At 35.6% G+C, this 15,807-nt stretch overlaps 1 protein-coding gene across 3 annotated transcripts in view; it reads right to left on the bottom strand.

Moving 5' to 3' along the window:
• LOC133519363 (solute carrier family 12 member 4) overlaps positions 1-15,807 on the bottom strand; it is a 296,551-nt gene that overhangs the window by 93,501 nt on the left and 187,243 nt on the right. For 2 of the 3 annotated variants that reach the window (XM_061853406.1, XM_061853407.1), the window contains exon 2: positions 7,904-8,091. The exons of the other annotated variant lie outside the window; for it this stretch is intronic. In XM_061853406.1, the coding sequence (XP_061709390.1) occupies positions 7,904-7,985 (82 nt within the window). In that variant the 5' untranslated portion in view covers positions 7,986-8,091. The remainder of the gene's footprint in view (positions 1-7,903; positions 8,092-15,807) is intronic. 3 annotated transcript variants of the gene reach the window in all.

Genomic DNA, 15,807 nt, shown 5'->3' with positions numbered 1-15,807 from the left:
TGAAATAGTGGAAACTTACGGGTGGAGGGAAATGTGTAATAGGGAAAGCTTCGCTTGATTACTGACTGTTCAGCATTTTGTCTTAGTTTGGCAAATCAATAAGCAATCTCTGTTTGAAAGAGTCATCGGTAAAAAATTAAAAACCTATTTCAACTGTTTGTCAAGCTGCAAGTACCTATGCTCAAAAGTAAAATGTTAATAATATAAATTCATTGAAATGTCTTTAGTTTTAAATTTAAATGGCATGAGCTCCCACAAACGTTCTCCAACTTAAGCCTAAATCCACGTCAATCTGACAGGCATATTTAGTACTAATTGACTGTAAGTACACCATTGCATGATTCGACCGCCTTGCCCTTTCATATTTAGGCCGACATTGTGACCTTGAACCTCCTTCATCACTATCGTCTAATCAGCACACTTGTGTTACCACTAATATACCTTATCCCCTTAAAATAAAGGTGTAGAAAAGTCAGTTATCGTGTGTAGTACCATCACGTTGCGGCTAAGCCGATCGCCGGCTTCCTTCGCGGGAAGCCGCACAAATGACAACTTGCTCGGTGTATTTCCGTGTTTCCTTCAACGTTTCATTGACAGGTTAAGGACGTTTTCGGGCTGTTACGTGTTATTGGGAAACAGTGACGAGAGGGGTCGATGTAGGTCAAAAGTTTGTAGGTCCTGTCAAGTTGACTACACGTAACATACGTGTTGCTTGAGGCACATTACTGGGAAAATTGTAATATTGTATGTAAATTTACTTATTGGGAATATTTCCGGGAAGGTTCACTCCACGATGAGAGTAACGCGAGGAACCATTTTTTTTTGCATTTTCCTTCTAATTATTCATGATGCAATTTTTAGAGTAATGTTTTTCAATAGATAGATATACATGTTAAGTAGGTATCTTTTATTTTTAGATATTATAAACCTCCGGAACACTAATCCTTTACCTACTTTATACGTCGTAAATATGTTATATCGGTTTCTATTACAACTTTTTTTAAATTCTAAAATTAATTATGTATTTGAATCATGCCAGTGATAATCTACATATTTAATTGTTTTATTACGCGGGTATTTAAAAACGTATAACTTGACTTATTTGAAGTACTTACCTAGCAAGTTTAATTAAAATCAAGAACCAACATCTTCAAATAAACGGCTGGCCGATGTCCTGAATAAATAATTAATTACTTTAATGCCTCTCTAAAGTAATTATCTCTCCTTTCTATTCAAGATGGTGTCCAATAAAAAAAGATTAACTTTTTAAACGACACCTAATACAATTAATATTGTGTTAGGTAGAAACGTCTTCAAATGTCTCGGCGACCGGTTTGGCCTAGTGGGTAGTGACCCTGCCTACGAAGCTGATGGTCCCGGGTTCAAATCCTGGTAAGGGCATTTGTTCGTGTGAATGAATGAATGATCGTTTATTTGCGTTAAACAAGCGTATATATACAAGGTGTTAATGTTTAATTACAGCACGATTCTTGTTTGCCATGACTGGCGTACAAATATTACTACTTACTAACTAGCTAAACTAACTATGTACAAAATGTAAAAGCTAAACTTACACACTACAATTATTCATGCAATTCTAAAAATAACAAAATTTCAAATACATTTTTTATAAATTATAACATTAGTGAAATATTAAAATTGAATTATAATTTACAATTGATAATATATTCATCTACAGAATAGTAACAATTCTCAATTAAATGATCAAACAATGTTCTTTTAAATGTATGTAGGTGCAATTCTTTAAATTCATCAGAAAGGATATTAAATAATTTGATAGCCATACAGTAGACGTTTTTTCTGGATAACGCTAGTTTAGTTATAGGTAAAAGTAACTTATTTCTATGCGTCCCTCTCTTGGAGTTCGTTGTGATAATTTCAAAAAGTGACATATGTTTCTTAATAAAAATACACATTTCAAAAATATAGAGTGACGGAAGAGGCAGTATATGTTTGGATTGGAACAAAGGTTTACAGTGTGCTAAAAAGTCAGCTCCACATAGAGTTCGGATACATTTCTTTTGTAATTTAAATATAATATCTGCATCTACTGAGTTACCCCAAAGTATGAGCCCATATCGTAATATGGATGCCACATAACCATGGTACGCGGTAAGAGCTGCTTCTTCCGAGACTACACTTCGCAGTCGATACAATACGTATACAAAACGATCAAGCCGTATACGCAAGTCATCAATATGACTTTTCCAATTACAGAGATAGTCTAATGTTATGCCTAAGAATTTAGCTGATTCAACTTCTTCAATTATAGTATCGTTATATGTTAACTTTAGATTCATGGTCTTTTTCTTACATGTTAAAAATTGAATAAATTTGGTTTTTTTTAAGTTAATGTTCAGGTGATTGTTTTCTAGCCAGCATATAATGTCTCTTAATGCATCGTTTATATCGTGGTTGAAGGTCACAATGTCTTTACATTTTACGAGTAAGGTAGTATCGTCGGCGAATAGGATACATTCATGTTTTGTAGCACTGGGTAGGTCGTTAATGTATAATAAGAATAACAGTGGACCGAGTATACTTCCTTGCGGTACTCCTGTAGAGGTGTGTTTATAACATGACCTATAGGTTATTTTGTGGTTACCGGTTACTCTTGCAATTTCCACGCACTGATGTCTGTTACTAAGATAACTACTTAGCCATTCATAAGCAACGCCTCTTATGCCATATTTAAATAATTTATTAAGGAGTATTTTATGATTTACGAAATCAAATGCTTTAGTCATATCCAGTAGTATTGCGACTACAGGAGTATTATTGTCCAGGCTTTCTATGACAGATTTCACCAGGTGAAAGCATGCCTTAGTAGTGGAACTGTTTTTGCGAAACCCAAACTGTTCATCTTTTAATATGTGATATTGTAATAAGAAGCTATATATTTTGTTATGCATTACTTTTTCGAATATCTTCGAAAATACCGGTATAAGAGTGATAGGTCTGTAATTGGTAACTTCATATTTGTTTCCCTTTTTATGTAACGGTTTAACCACTGAGTATTTAAGGCGTTCCGGAAAAATACCTTGTGTGAATGAGAGATTTATGATGTGACTTAAGGGCGTCGAAATGCTTGTAGCACATAATTTAAGGACTTTAGTGCATATGTCATCGTAGCCTGTAGAGTTTGTATTACGTAAGCTTAGTATTACCTTTGTCACATCTAAAGTATTTACGGGTGTGAGAAAAATACTATGTTCATGCTGAGGTATATGTTTGGCTTGATTTACTTGTTGTTGTGATTGACATGTTACATTAATGAAGTAGTCATTTATTTTGTCAGCTATATCTTGAGGACTATTAAAAGCTTCAGTACCAATCACTATTTTGGAGATGTCCTCAGGCACCGGCACTGCATTACAATTCTCTTTTATAATTAACCATGACGCTTTACATTTGTTATTTGACTTATTTATAAACCGACTATTTGAGATTTGTCGCGCTTTATGAAGACACTTTTTTAAAATTTTTGTATAATTTTTATACTGTGTTAAGGAGCATTTGCTGTGCGTTGTTCGAGATGCTTTTCTGTACAGTGTTCTTTTATGCATACAACTGACTTTTACTCCCTTTGTAAGCCATTTATTCTTTATAGGCTTGGTAACTCTTTTCACTTTAATGTTAGGAAAGCAAAGATTGTAGAATAACAAAAATAAGTCATTAAATTTATCGAATGCCGAATTAGTATCAGTTTCGTTTAATACGTCACTAAATGATAATGCAGCAATACATTCATGGAATTTATGTAAGTTATTTTGGCTAAAGTCCCTTTTAAATTCATGCCAAAATACGGGTTTTTTCTTTACAGAGGCATCATAATTTAATTTACATGTTAGGCTTTGACCAGTTTCGTGATCTGAAAGGGTTAAGGTGTGGATGTTCGTTTTGACATCTGTGATATTACTAGCCATCAAATCAATGCAAGTCATTTTTCGGGTCGGTTGAAGAATATGATTTCTTATATTGTAGTTTGATAGGATTGATGTTAATTCCTTTTTTATTTTATTGTCTTTTAATATATTAATATCCCAGTCTCCGCAGAGTACCACACGTTTTTTGCTATTTTTAGTTATTAATGTTAATAACTGATTTAATAAAGAAAAAAATATGTTTACGTTTGACGTGGGTGTTCTATATATACATACTATAATTAAATTATACTGAAGTAACTCAACACCACAGCATTCAAATTCAAATTTAAAACTTTCTCAAGAACTTTATATTCTAAACCTTGCCTAATAAGTATACATGTGCCCCCTCTCTTCTGATTTTGTCTGCAATATGAGGTAGCTACCTTATAATTACTGATATTAAGGTTTGCTATAGACCCTGACTTGATAAAAGTTTCACACAGACATATGATTTCGACATGACCTAAGACTTTATGTAGATCATCAATTGCCACTTCAAAAATGTCTCTCTTACCCATTATTCCTGCAATATTCTGGTGAAATATATTAATAGGTATAGATTCATAATCAGGCACGAAAGGACTGGGTATCGGTTCCTGTAAAGTTTGTTTTCTTTACTTGGTTACTGAAATAATAAGGGATCGTTCCTTTTTTCACTCTCTTGTCTGTATGTGGTGTAGAGCTTGGGATTGAGTACGGAATTGGTGTACCCACCGGATTTACAAAATTGTAGTAGGCTTCTTTATAGTCCATTTGGTCTATAATTGCGTTGATTTTTTTACATATATAAGTTAAGCACTGTGTTTTATTTTTATACCTATGGTTAGCAATATTTACGTATGTACAATTACTCTCCTTTAAACAGACATGGTGTAACATGTAATTCAACAGATCAGCATGCACATATGGATTGTATCTTATACTAATAATATAAATATAACAATTATGTAGGTGTTTTAATGCTATGTTTAAGTTAGTAACAAGGTCTACTGGATTTTCGTCGTGTTCTCCAAATGAAAGTATAACTTTATCACCGTCGGAAAACTCGCATTGCTTAATTTTAGTGACAATACTTTCTGTGGTCGCTCCAGGTTGAATAGTTGAAGAGATTTTGTAGGATCTAGTACACAATTCATTGTCTTGTCGCGTATGTAAAAGTTTCGAGGCGATACCGACACATTGTTTTCCGCCAAATACGAAAATAGTCTCATTCGTGTTTTCTTTTGGTGGTAAAGATAGACAACACGTATCATTTCTATCTTGTTCTGGCTCCGGACTAGCGGATCTTGATTGCACAGGTGTTTCAACTATGTTTGAGTTTGTAGGTATAATTTCTTTACTTGTATTTAAGGAGTTATCAACTGTGTTTGACTTTGTAGGTGTGATTTCTTTACTTGTATTTAAGGAGTTATCCATTTGGACTGCTCGAGTGAGAATACGGCTCGTTCTATTTTTTTCCCATTGTTTTGGGGTTACCTTGCGTGTTAGAGTGGGAGTGCTTTCTCCAAGTAATTGCTTAAAAACTTGTACTTGCCTTGTCAGATCCGCATTTACCCTCGTTAGTTGTGTAACTTCAGAATGTAATTGATTAATCTCTTCATGAGCACTGCTGAGTTGTGTACTGAGAGTTTTAATTTTATCTTTTAATTCGGCGAGTTGGCCGTCCCCTGTAAGGGTTGGAAGACTTTGCACACTAACATTGCCATCACTTATGGTCGAATTTATGGTAGAATTTATGGAATTGTCACCTAAAGATGAAGTCGATTTCCCTAAGGTACAAGGGGTAAGTTGCTTTATGTTATTTTTAGCAGCTTCTAGAGCCGCACTTTCAATATTCGCTCTGACTTTTTCTTCAAGTTTTTCGGCTCTCGATTTTTGTTTGGAGGTTGATGTTGCGGCGGGGTGTGTCGGCGGTGCACGGCAACAAGTACTACATTTCCATGATTCTTTATTTTTTTTTGTCATTAAATTAAATCTTTTTTGTGAGACAGCAGTACACCCTAAATGGTACAAACATTTGCATTTACTACATTTTATCGTAAGATCCTCCTTAGTAATCAAAATAGAGCATTTTGAACAGGTTTCTTTTGTAATACTATTCGGCGACATGTTTCCAATCGGCATAAATTGAATTCACAACACAAGCACTTTTAGTCTTAATGTTTTTTTGTCAATTAAGAATAATAATAAAAAGTTGTCCTTATCGTTCATAAATAAAATAGTCAATATAAAAAAGAATAAAAAAAAACTAAAAAAAAAAAAAAAAGCGTCTCTCGCAGGATTTGAACTCACGGCCGATGCAGTGTAGAGATTTTAAACGACAAGTTTCTCTCTGCGCCAAGTTACTGTGTGACGTAGGGGACGAATTTGGCGTACTGTTGATGCGTGTATTTGTGGGAGTGGTTTCGTGAATGTGACGGCGTTGATTGGTTATTACACTTAACACGAATTGCGAATTGTTTATATGTGTGCGTGAAATTTGAATGGCACAACGTCGTTTGTCTTTTTGTTTGCACTGTTTTTTGTTAATTTTCGCACTTTTTGGACTAGTTTTTGCACAGAATATAATTAATATTACACATTTCACTGAAATCCATATTAGTCTTGGTGGTATACGCACTTTTTACATGTTTTTTCCATTTATTTCTATGGAGCAAACAATAACACGACTGCTCAGAGGTAGCGCTCTCCCCTGATGAGCATGGATATTTGTTCCTGAGTCATGGGTGTTTTCTATGTATTTAAGTATTTATTAATATTTATATATTATATATATCGTTGTCTAAGTACCCTCAACACAAGCCTTATTGTGTTTACTGTGGGATTTAGTCAATTTGTGTAATAATGTCCTATAATATTTATTTATTTATTTATTTATATTTAAATGAGACCACAAAGCTAACATATATGCGCCTAGCGAAATCTACCGTAAGAGCATGACACAGCTTTAACGGATTAAACGGCTACCAGAGTTCCAGTCATATTGGAAATTCACCAGTAACGATGCGCCACCATATGTACTAAATTAATTTGCACTTTTCATTTATTTCTAAGACACCTACAATTATACATTTCAGTAATTTTAAACCTTTTAGAGAATCTTGAGAAAAGTCCCGATATCCCAAAAGGCCAATTAGGAAGTTTTAAATAAATGAAAAGATAACCGAAAATGTTTCAAGCATATTATACCCGTGTTAACCTCGATGTCCGGAACCTGACATATTGAGACAGGCTCGTGAGAACGGATCCGAACTTCTTTGTTGTGGGTGAAGCAAATTGGGAATATTTAAAACCAGAAATGGGCGCAGGGAATAAGTAATTATGGGCAAGATTCATTCATAGAAAGACCAAGCTAATTTTGCAAATATTTCCCATTGACAATGTAAAACATAAAGCGGCACTTCACTCTTTTATCACTTCAAAGTACCTATGTATACAGTTAGTTTAGTTAGACAGACTCTAGATAGGTATATGAAACTATTTCAACGAGAGTAATTGTCTCTCTTTTTCTCAATATATTGATTTAAACCAACACGATCTTCGTTCATAACTTAAAACTTAAAACGAATACGGGACTTAATCGCGTAAACTTACGTTTATTATATGGCCTGCTACGCTCGTGGTCACAGGCAGACAGTCTCTTTTTCTCCCTTTTACCCCATCCACTTCCATTACGCTCTGTCCACGCCACGACTTGGATAACTTGAACACTAGGCCTGTTTGATCGAATACTTGTTGCTGTCTTTTGTTCAGTTTTGCGCCTGTGTCATCATACGTGATTGGTCAAATATCACTAAAGTGTATAGATTGTTTTATAATTAATTCATTGTAGATGATTTGGTAGCATCCTGGAGGATAAGGGAACTTTTCTAGGGCAAAGATAAAAACACATACGAGTACAACAAGTTAAGCCCGCTTTTCTGAAGACACCTCATAAAACAATATGTATATTTTACCTTTCTTTCCCGGCGAACAGTTGCTCCTGTTGGACGGCGACTTGGCCTCCGCGGCCGCCATCTTCTCCTTCTCCGACGCCATTTTGCGGCACGAACCGAACTCGCCCGAAGGTGCCCGAAGCCTCCCGAACTACGCGCGCTCGGCCATCACTGCCCGACAACGCGACCGAACCGAAGGCCCGCGAAAACTGAATCGATAATGAACGATGAGTGACTGACTAATTATTATATTGGCAAATAGCCAATGTGTGCTAAAACTCACCTAAATACACGCGGATTCGTTATCGTGAGGCCGATTCTGACTTAACAGTTTTTTTATTTTTTTGTCACGAAAGAAATAATGTATCTCACGCGCAAAAATAAGTGCATGCTAGCGAAATGCGTAGATAATGACCAGACATTGGATTTTAGGGGTAAAATTGAATGACAGTTAAGGAGGTCCCATATCGATAAATTAAATAAGAAAGAAATTTGTTTGTAACTGTATATTATTTGGAAATATTATTTCGGGGCCGATGGTAAAGTTTGCACAAAATGATGATGAATGAAATTTTAAAATCCTTTTGTAATAAAAAAGAAGAGAAGTTATTATTTTGTTTCATGATAATACATAAAAAAACGATTACTGGTATAGAAGAGAAAAAATTGAGTTATCGATATAGGAACTATTATAAAATGCCCGCTAACTTTCGATGTCACGTAACTTCCATAATATTTCGGATGTACGAATCATCTTGAGCAATCGTCAAGGTCGTATCGAAACAAGGTTGAAACTGTAAGAAATTGCTAAATCAGAATTGTCTTCCGCGTTTTGTTTTTATTGTCACAAGGTGTCTTTGTGGTAGTGATTATGATTATGACTCTAGATTCGAGAATGTTTGAGGTTTTAAGTGTTTGTGGTGCGTGGAATATTAATTAAACGTGTTTGCTTATTAAGGAGTAAAATGAACGGCCAAGTTTCGATTTCCTAAGTACGAGTAGTAAATAATTCGATAATATGAATTGACATTGTATTCATATTTTTAGCAATTAAGATCGTTGACATATAATATATTTTCATTCTTTTTTTCATTATATTACTTATCGGATAAAGTTATTTATAACTCAGCATTTGTTTTTTATTATTTTTGACATTTCGACAATACCTAGGTTGGTCCTAGCTATGTATACATTGACATTTCTTTTTTGTCGCGACGTTGTTTTATTTATTAATGTTATATTATTATATTTTTTATTTCTGTTTTAATGTTAAGTTGACGATCTTTTAGTAAAAGCCTTTGTTTTATCCTTTTGTGTAAAATACTGTCTTTTTCTTTAAGAAATAAATAAATCTAATCTAATCTAAAGGCCTGATTCGAACTTTAAAATACGTCAAATACGTTTCTCCAAACAAAAACATCATTTTTGATACTGACATATCCGATCCCTATTGTATCTAACCTAACCTAATATAGACGTACAGTCAGCATCAAAAGTAGCGGATGAAACAACGCGCCAAAAGTATCTGATATTCCGGATAACTTTTCCAAATACAGATACATTTCTAAAATTCGCGCTCAAAAGTATATCTTTTACAGTCTTAGTTATTCTATGTTAAAGACTTCACTTTTTGTTAAGCTGTTACAGAATGGTAGATACTTATGAAACGTTATTTGATTCGCTACTTTTGATGCTGACTGTAACCTACAAACATCAGTTTCATCTGTATCTGGGGGAAATTAGTGTTGATAATAACTACATAGTTAGCAATAAAAATGTTTACCTAATTAACGTGCCTATTTATTGTTGAATACCTCAATATAACAAAACAATATTCAATGAAAACAGTATTCATTGCGGGGCCAGGTATTCTATCTACCCGACCACATTAAAAATATTGATAATGATCAGACATTCTTTGCTTAACTAAAAAAATGACTGACTACAAATGCATTTTACGACATGTCGGAATATAATAATAATAATTTAATTTAATTTTAATGTAATGTTTTATTTTTGACTATATAAATTATATTGATTATTTATTACATGTTATTTATTGTTTTTATTTACTCTTTTTTTGATGATAATTATTTTAATGAATTGTGATTTAACCGACATACTTATTAATACACCTATGACATGTAATTTTATGAATAAATGAATAGGAAATATGAAATATAAAGATAAGTACTTAAACCGTCTTGGCTTGTTTTCTACCGGTGCACTAATTATTTTGCAGCGTGAACACCAATGGCTATGAACAAATAAATATGTCGTCTTCTCCGCGCTTACAGGTCTTAGTAGCTAATTAGTGTTAAACGCTAAGTTAACAGTTATGAGCCTACAAATAACCAAGTCTTAGAGATATTAGAAAAAAAACTGTTTTAACAGGCATTTCAGAGACATTTGCAAGACTACGTAAAATTTGATTCTGGAGCCTTCTTTTTAATTAGCTACTTATATCAGAATGTATTAACGCTTTCTAAATTCTAGCAAGAAAGAATCACCGCAAAATACTTCCAGTTTCTATTGTAACTGCAAGCCTCAAAGATATGAAAATAAATTCACATCGAAAATCTGTACAATGGTTTTAGGATCCCATCCACATGGAATCCAGTCATTAGTAAATGTAAACGAAAACGAATATCGTAAGTGTTGTGTGTCAACCGAGTGACATTTCTAGTGTTAACGTTCAATTTGATTGATAAACAAGACCAAGTGAAGATGTTGGTCTCGAAAACCACGGGGAACACGCAGTCCTCGAAATGTCGGCGGTAATTTTAATTATATACGAATAAGCCCCGCTTTCGTAAATAATAAAGCATTCACATTCACAGAACAAAACCCCGAGTGTAAATTTATTCGATAGTTAAACGTGACGTACGCGTTTGCGTTAAGTCTCATTTTGTATGGGATTTTGAGTTTCCAAAACGTCCCGCTTGGCGTACGTCACGTTTCGCTATCGAATAAATTTACACTAGAAGTACAGTTCACAAGACTAATACTCGTACTCATTGAGGGATGTATTTTCCCCTGGTCCATTTTTCACTTGGACATAGTTTCATGGTGGCCCAGCGTTTCATTATGCCGACGGTATCTATATGAGATCGTTGCCAGAACGTGAATTGAAAAAGTTTCCACTTTATTGCAATGCTCGTTATACCATTTATCCTCCGTGACCCTATTCGAGTGTTATTCATCCCGTGCCAAATGCGGGCCTGAGGGAAGTCTTGGTCGACTGCGACCAGTACCGCTGATAAATGTTGTTGACAAAACTAGTTCCAATCGTTGACTTTACGTAATAAAGGGCTGGAAAAGTTTAGTTATAAATGTTTATGTTTGGTAAAACTAGTATGATGAATTGATGAGTGATGAAATGAGTCATATCTTTGCTGCGATTTTCTTTATTTGTTAATGTATTCTCACGATACATTTAACACTTTCTTTTGTGTATACTATTTATATTAAATACCGATTTGTTTTGCACTCTTTATAACTTAATTGAGATATTTTTACTTTTGACGGAATGAAGGATTAGTTTTTTCTTTTTTGTAGCATCAGACACAACTAAATTAATTTTATACGCATGTCTCTTTCTAACATGAATATGACTGCCAACGTAGGTCCAATGTCTAAGACGGATTAATCCGTCACAGACCACAGAGCAACATAGACCTGCGTGCATATTGCATAAAGTTCAATTTCAGTTTTGACATTTCGGTGACGTGGCGTCCGAGTGACAGCTTTTGTGTTTGACACTGCGTCGAAATGGTCAAATAAGAATATATGGGCTTAGAGAAACGTTAGGGCAAGGGAAACACTTGTGGGCAATCCTTGTACGATCTCTCTTGCACCAAGTAAAATAAACTCCACAAAAAAAGGCGGGAAAAAATAAGACATATCCTTTTTCGCCAATATCTCAAAAATTTCAAGAAAGTTTTGTTAATAAAAAAATTCCTAAATTGTTGAAAATGTTTTTTTTTCTAATGGTAATAGATTTTCTAAATTGTTCAGAATACGCCATATTTTGTTCAGTTTAAATCCTCCACAGGAGATTTTACCTGGACATTATTTTGAAATCGTCCTGTAATTATTTAATTTGTGGATTGATATTTTATTGATCATTTTTTTGTATATCTGTTTTGACGATTATAATATGAATTATTGTAGATTGACATGCCTGTAGTTTATAATGTAATCTGTATTATGAAATAAATAAATCTAATGAAAATATAGTTATGCAAGTATGGACTGTTCTATTGGAAATATCTTGCTTTTGTTATATTTGGGAAATAAGAAATATCTACTTCCCCCCCTTTTTTGTTTATAACTTTTATATAAATATTGTTTGTGTGCTAATAATCACTTCGAACACATTTTTTGAGACATCATTACGAATTTAATGACGTATCACACGTATTTTTAGGGGTAGTAGCTCTATTCCCACCATTTTCAGTTTGTCGAATAGACTATTACCCCACATGTCCTTAATTCCGTCTTTAACATTTCTAGTTTTCGCTTCATATATACAGGCTCCTCCAAAATACAAGTACAAGGGCTTCTTGAATACAAGTCCTAAACTCCAAAAAGTTCTACAAGTCACGCCAAGTTTCCATTGTCACGACACGGTCACGACGACGTGACATGTCACAACTTCCTTCGGTTACCAAAAACACAACTTTCTTCATCGCGTTACCGACTTATCAATCACAACTTTAATTTGATCATGACTTGGCATTTGGCAACACTCAGAACCCCTAGTGTAAATTTATTCGATAGCGTTACGTGACGTACGCGTTTGCGTTAAGTCTCATTTTGTATGGGATTTAGAAACAGCGCGCCATGCGGGACGTTTTGGAAACTCAAAATCCCATACAAAATGAGACTTAACGCAAACGCGTACGTCACGTTTCGCTATCGAATTACACTAGGGGTACAGAATACTTGTACACTCGCGGACTTTAATTGTTTGTGTTGACTACGAAGTGTCCAATAAAAAGTGAGCTCTATATTGGTCATTAATTAAAGTCCGCGTACGAGCAAAATGATTTAAGGCGGGGGTCGTCTAGAATATGTGATTTTGTAGATAGTTTTTATTTCGTGATAGTACAGTAAGTTGCAGAAATAACTGACCCCCTCTGCAGACAAGTTTTTATGCAGGGAGGGTCAGTTATCTCTGCAGCATAATATACATATTTAAATTGTACTAGTTAAATCATTAGATATTTTTTTAAATACAAATAACTAAACGTACCTTAGTTTTTTACATTCACAAACTTCTATTGTTTAATCGTACTCGTACGAGTATACTAAATGAAAACTAAGTAATATTAAAATTAACTGTTATGGAGTCTGTCGCGACAGATGAAGATGCCAGTTCGAATTCAGCCTCGGCCCCTAGAGGGCTTGGTCTATGGCATCTAGTTAGAATCCGACCACGCTGTTTGCACTGGCTTGGCAGTGGCAATGCTTACAGTTCCAAACTGGACGTTACACTTGCCTTGAACGCAGCGTGGTCCGACGCTAAAAAAATATATTTATTTCAGTTTGTAATTAGTAAAGTAAGACGTGTATTTTTTACTCAATATCAACTAAGTTTTATTTTGGTTTCGATTTCACCATGTCACGCTGGAGGATATTCAATATAGTAGCCTTACCACGAGCTTGTCACGGACATGACACTGAAATTTTTGCTAGCGTGTGCGTAGCTTACTTTCTATGCATCTTACTCATACTGGCATATTAGTGCGAGATGTATAGAAAGTAAGTTATGCAGACAGCGAATATGGCAGTGTCAGGTCAGTGACAAGCTCGTGGGAGCCGTATAGAAGACACCCGCCTTAAGCAAGTTTTATATACCTATGTCATTTTCTTTCATGTCTTATTAATCTCTCTTTTATCAGCCTTTACTCGTTTCTTGAAGAGTGATGGTATTTCAAGGACACGAATGACTGTATGAAGATTGTATGTAATTTGTGTGATTTGATTACGGGCGTTGAATTGCGTTTCGTCTGTGTCTGAGATAAAATGATAAATATGTTGACACCTATAGGATGGAATACTAAAAGACAGTTTTCATGCCGTATATTATATCTAACTAACTGCTTTGGCTCAGCGATCCAAAAAGAATCTTGGCCTCCGAAACGAGAGAACGCCACCTGTCCCGATCCAGCGCGGTTTCCTGCCATGAATTGGCATTCAGCCGACGCAGGTCCGCCTCCACGACATCACACCAGCGGTACCTGGGGCGCCCGATCAGTCGACGGCCGGTTGGTCGCCTCAAGTACGCTTCCTTGACTACGCGATCCTCCCCCATTCTGAGTAGGTGACCGAGCCAGCGAAGTCTGTGGGATTTAGTTACGCCGATGATATTGGGCTCAGCCACCAACTCTTCGATCTCGGCATTTTTCCGGATCCTCCAGGAGCCGTCGTCACTTCGGACAGGTCCCAGGGTCTTCCTGAGCACTTTTCTTTCCGCTATCAGGAGCTGACTTTCCTCTTTTTGAGTTAGTGTATTATATCAAGAAAAAAAGAGTAAGGTAAGAAAGCATCAGCATCATGTAATTTAGGGACAAGTGATTAGCGAATAGTACTAAAGATTAATGAATGGCGCAGGTAAAATTAGTATGAAGATAATAATTGTAGACTTAAAAAACTGATTACATTTCCATAAGTACTGGACTTCATGACATACTATTTGTTTAGCAACTTTGCATACAAAATTTTATGCAGAAGGGGGGCGGGGGTCACTTTTCTCTACAGCTGATTGTACACTTGTGATGAAATCATCGGATACGTATCGGATACCGATATTTATTCCCCGTATGTTATAACACTATGATGAGGTGACCTATTTAAAATGGAATTAGGTATAGCTGACAGCAGAAGTAGTAAAGCGGGCAAGATGTTCACAACGATGATGACCAACTCTCATTCTTATATAATATAGCTGCGGCTCATTCATTGTCAGGTCAATTTGAATGTGAACTTACATCAAACCAATATTGAATGATATTGAAATCATATCAGTTAGCTGACATTCACGCGGGCGTCTCGCTCGCACTCATACTTGTGCGGACAAATCTCAGCTAAATGAACTCGCGAATGAGAGCTAACTATGATTCTAATATCAGTTTCATGTCAGTGCATGTTCAAATAGGCCTGTGGGTGTGTGTGTGGTGATGTTAAACAAATGAAAACGTATGCACGCGGCCTCAGAGCACGCTGTACAAGACACTTGGAAGCTCGACACGCCGCACGCCTCGCCGAACGTCCGCTCGACGCTCAACACCGATACCATACCCTAAACCGGCCCGGTTAGCGAGCAAGCGACGGCGGGTGAAAACGCCCGGTGTCGCGCCGGCGGCCTTTTGTCTTTGCCACTTGGACCGAACCGGGGCGCATACCTATTGAAATGATAGCTGACAGTGACAGGCTTACGTCGATTATGTCGTGCCCGGATAAAACAAGCTTTTACCGACAGCTTGACAGAAAATGATGGATATCCCATAAGATTAACCCACATGAAAAATTTCTCACGATTTTTAAGATAATCCGAGAGTTTAGTTTTTAGTGGCAATAGAGTAACTATGTAACCTTTGCAACGTTTTTATATTTCTCGGAAAAGTACTTAAATATGATTGCGCCTACGTACTCTGACAGCTCTAGCTATAAGTGATGTTCATGTTCATTGTTTTGTAAATTAATTCGTTTCCACTGCATGTGAAATCTCATCGTAATCTCTTATTAAAAGTGTCGTATCATACGTCCTCCCGATATTTGTCATATCTTTTCTAGAAGTCCTGCTAGTATGCTATGTGAGTTCATAAGTTTAAACGCTAATTTATTTAAAACAATCTAACTCATAGCAGTGTATTGTTTTGATAGGATTTTTACTCAGTATCTTCAAATGTTCGCGCCAA

Source organism: Cydia pomonella, chromosome 6 (genome assembly GCF_033807575.1).
Source record: "Cydia pomonella isolate Wapato2018A chromosome 6, ilCydPomo1, whole genome shotgun sequence".
In the NCBI taxonomy this organism is placed as follows: Eukaryota; Metazoa; Arthropoda; class Insecta; order Lepidoptera; family Tortricidae; genus Cydia; species Cydia pomonella.
This window is presented reverse-complemented; position numbering and strand designations above follow the sequence as displayed.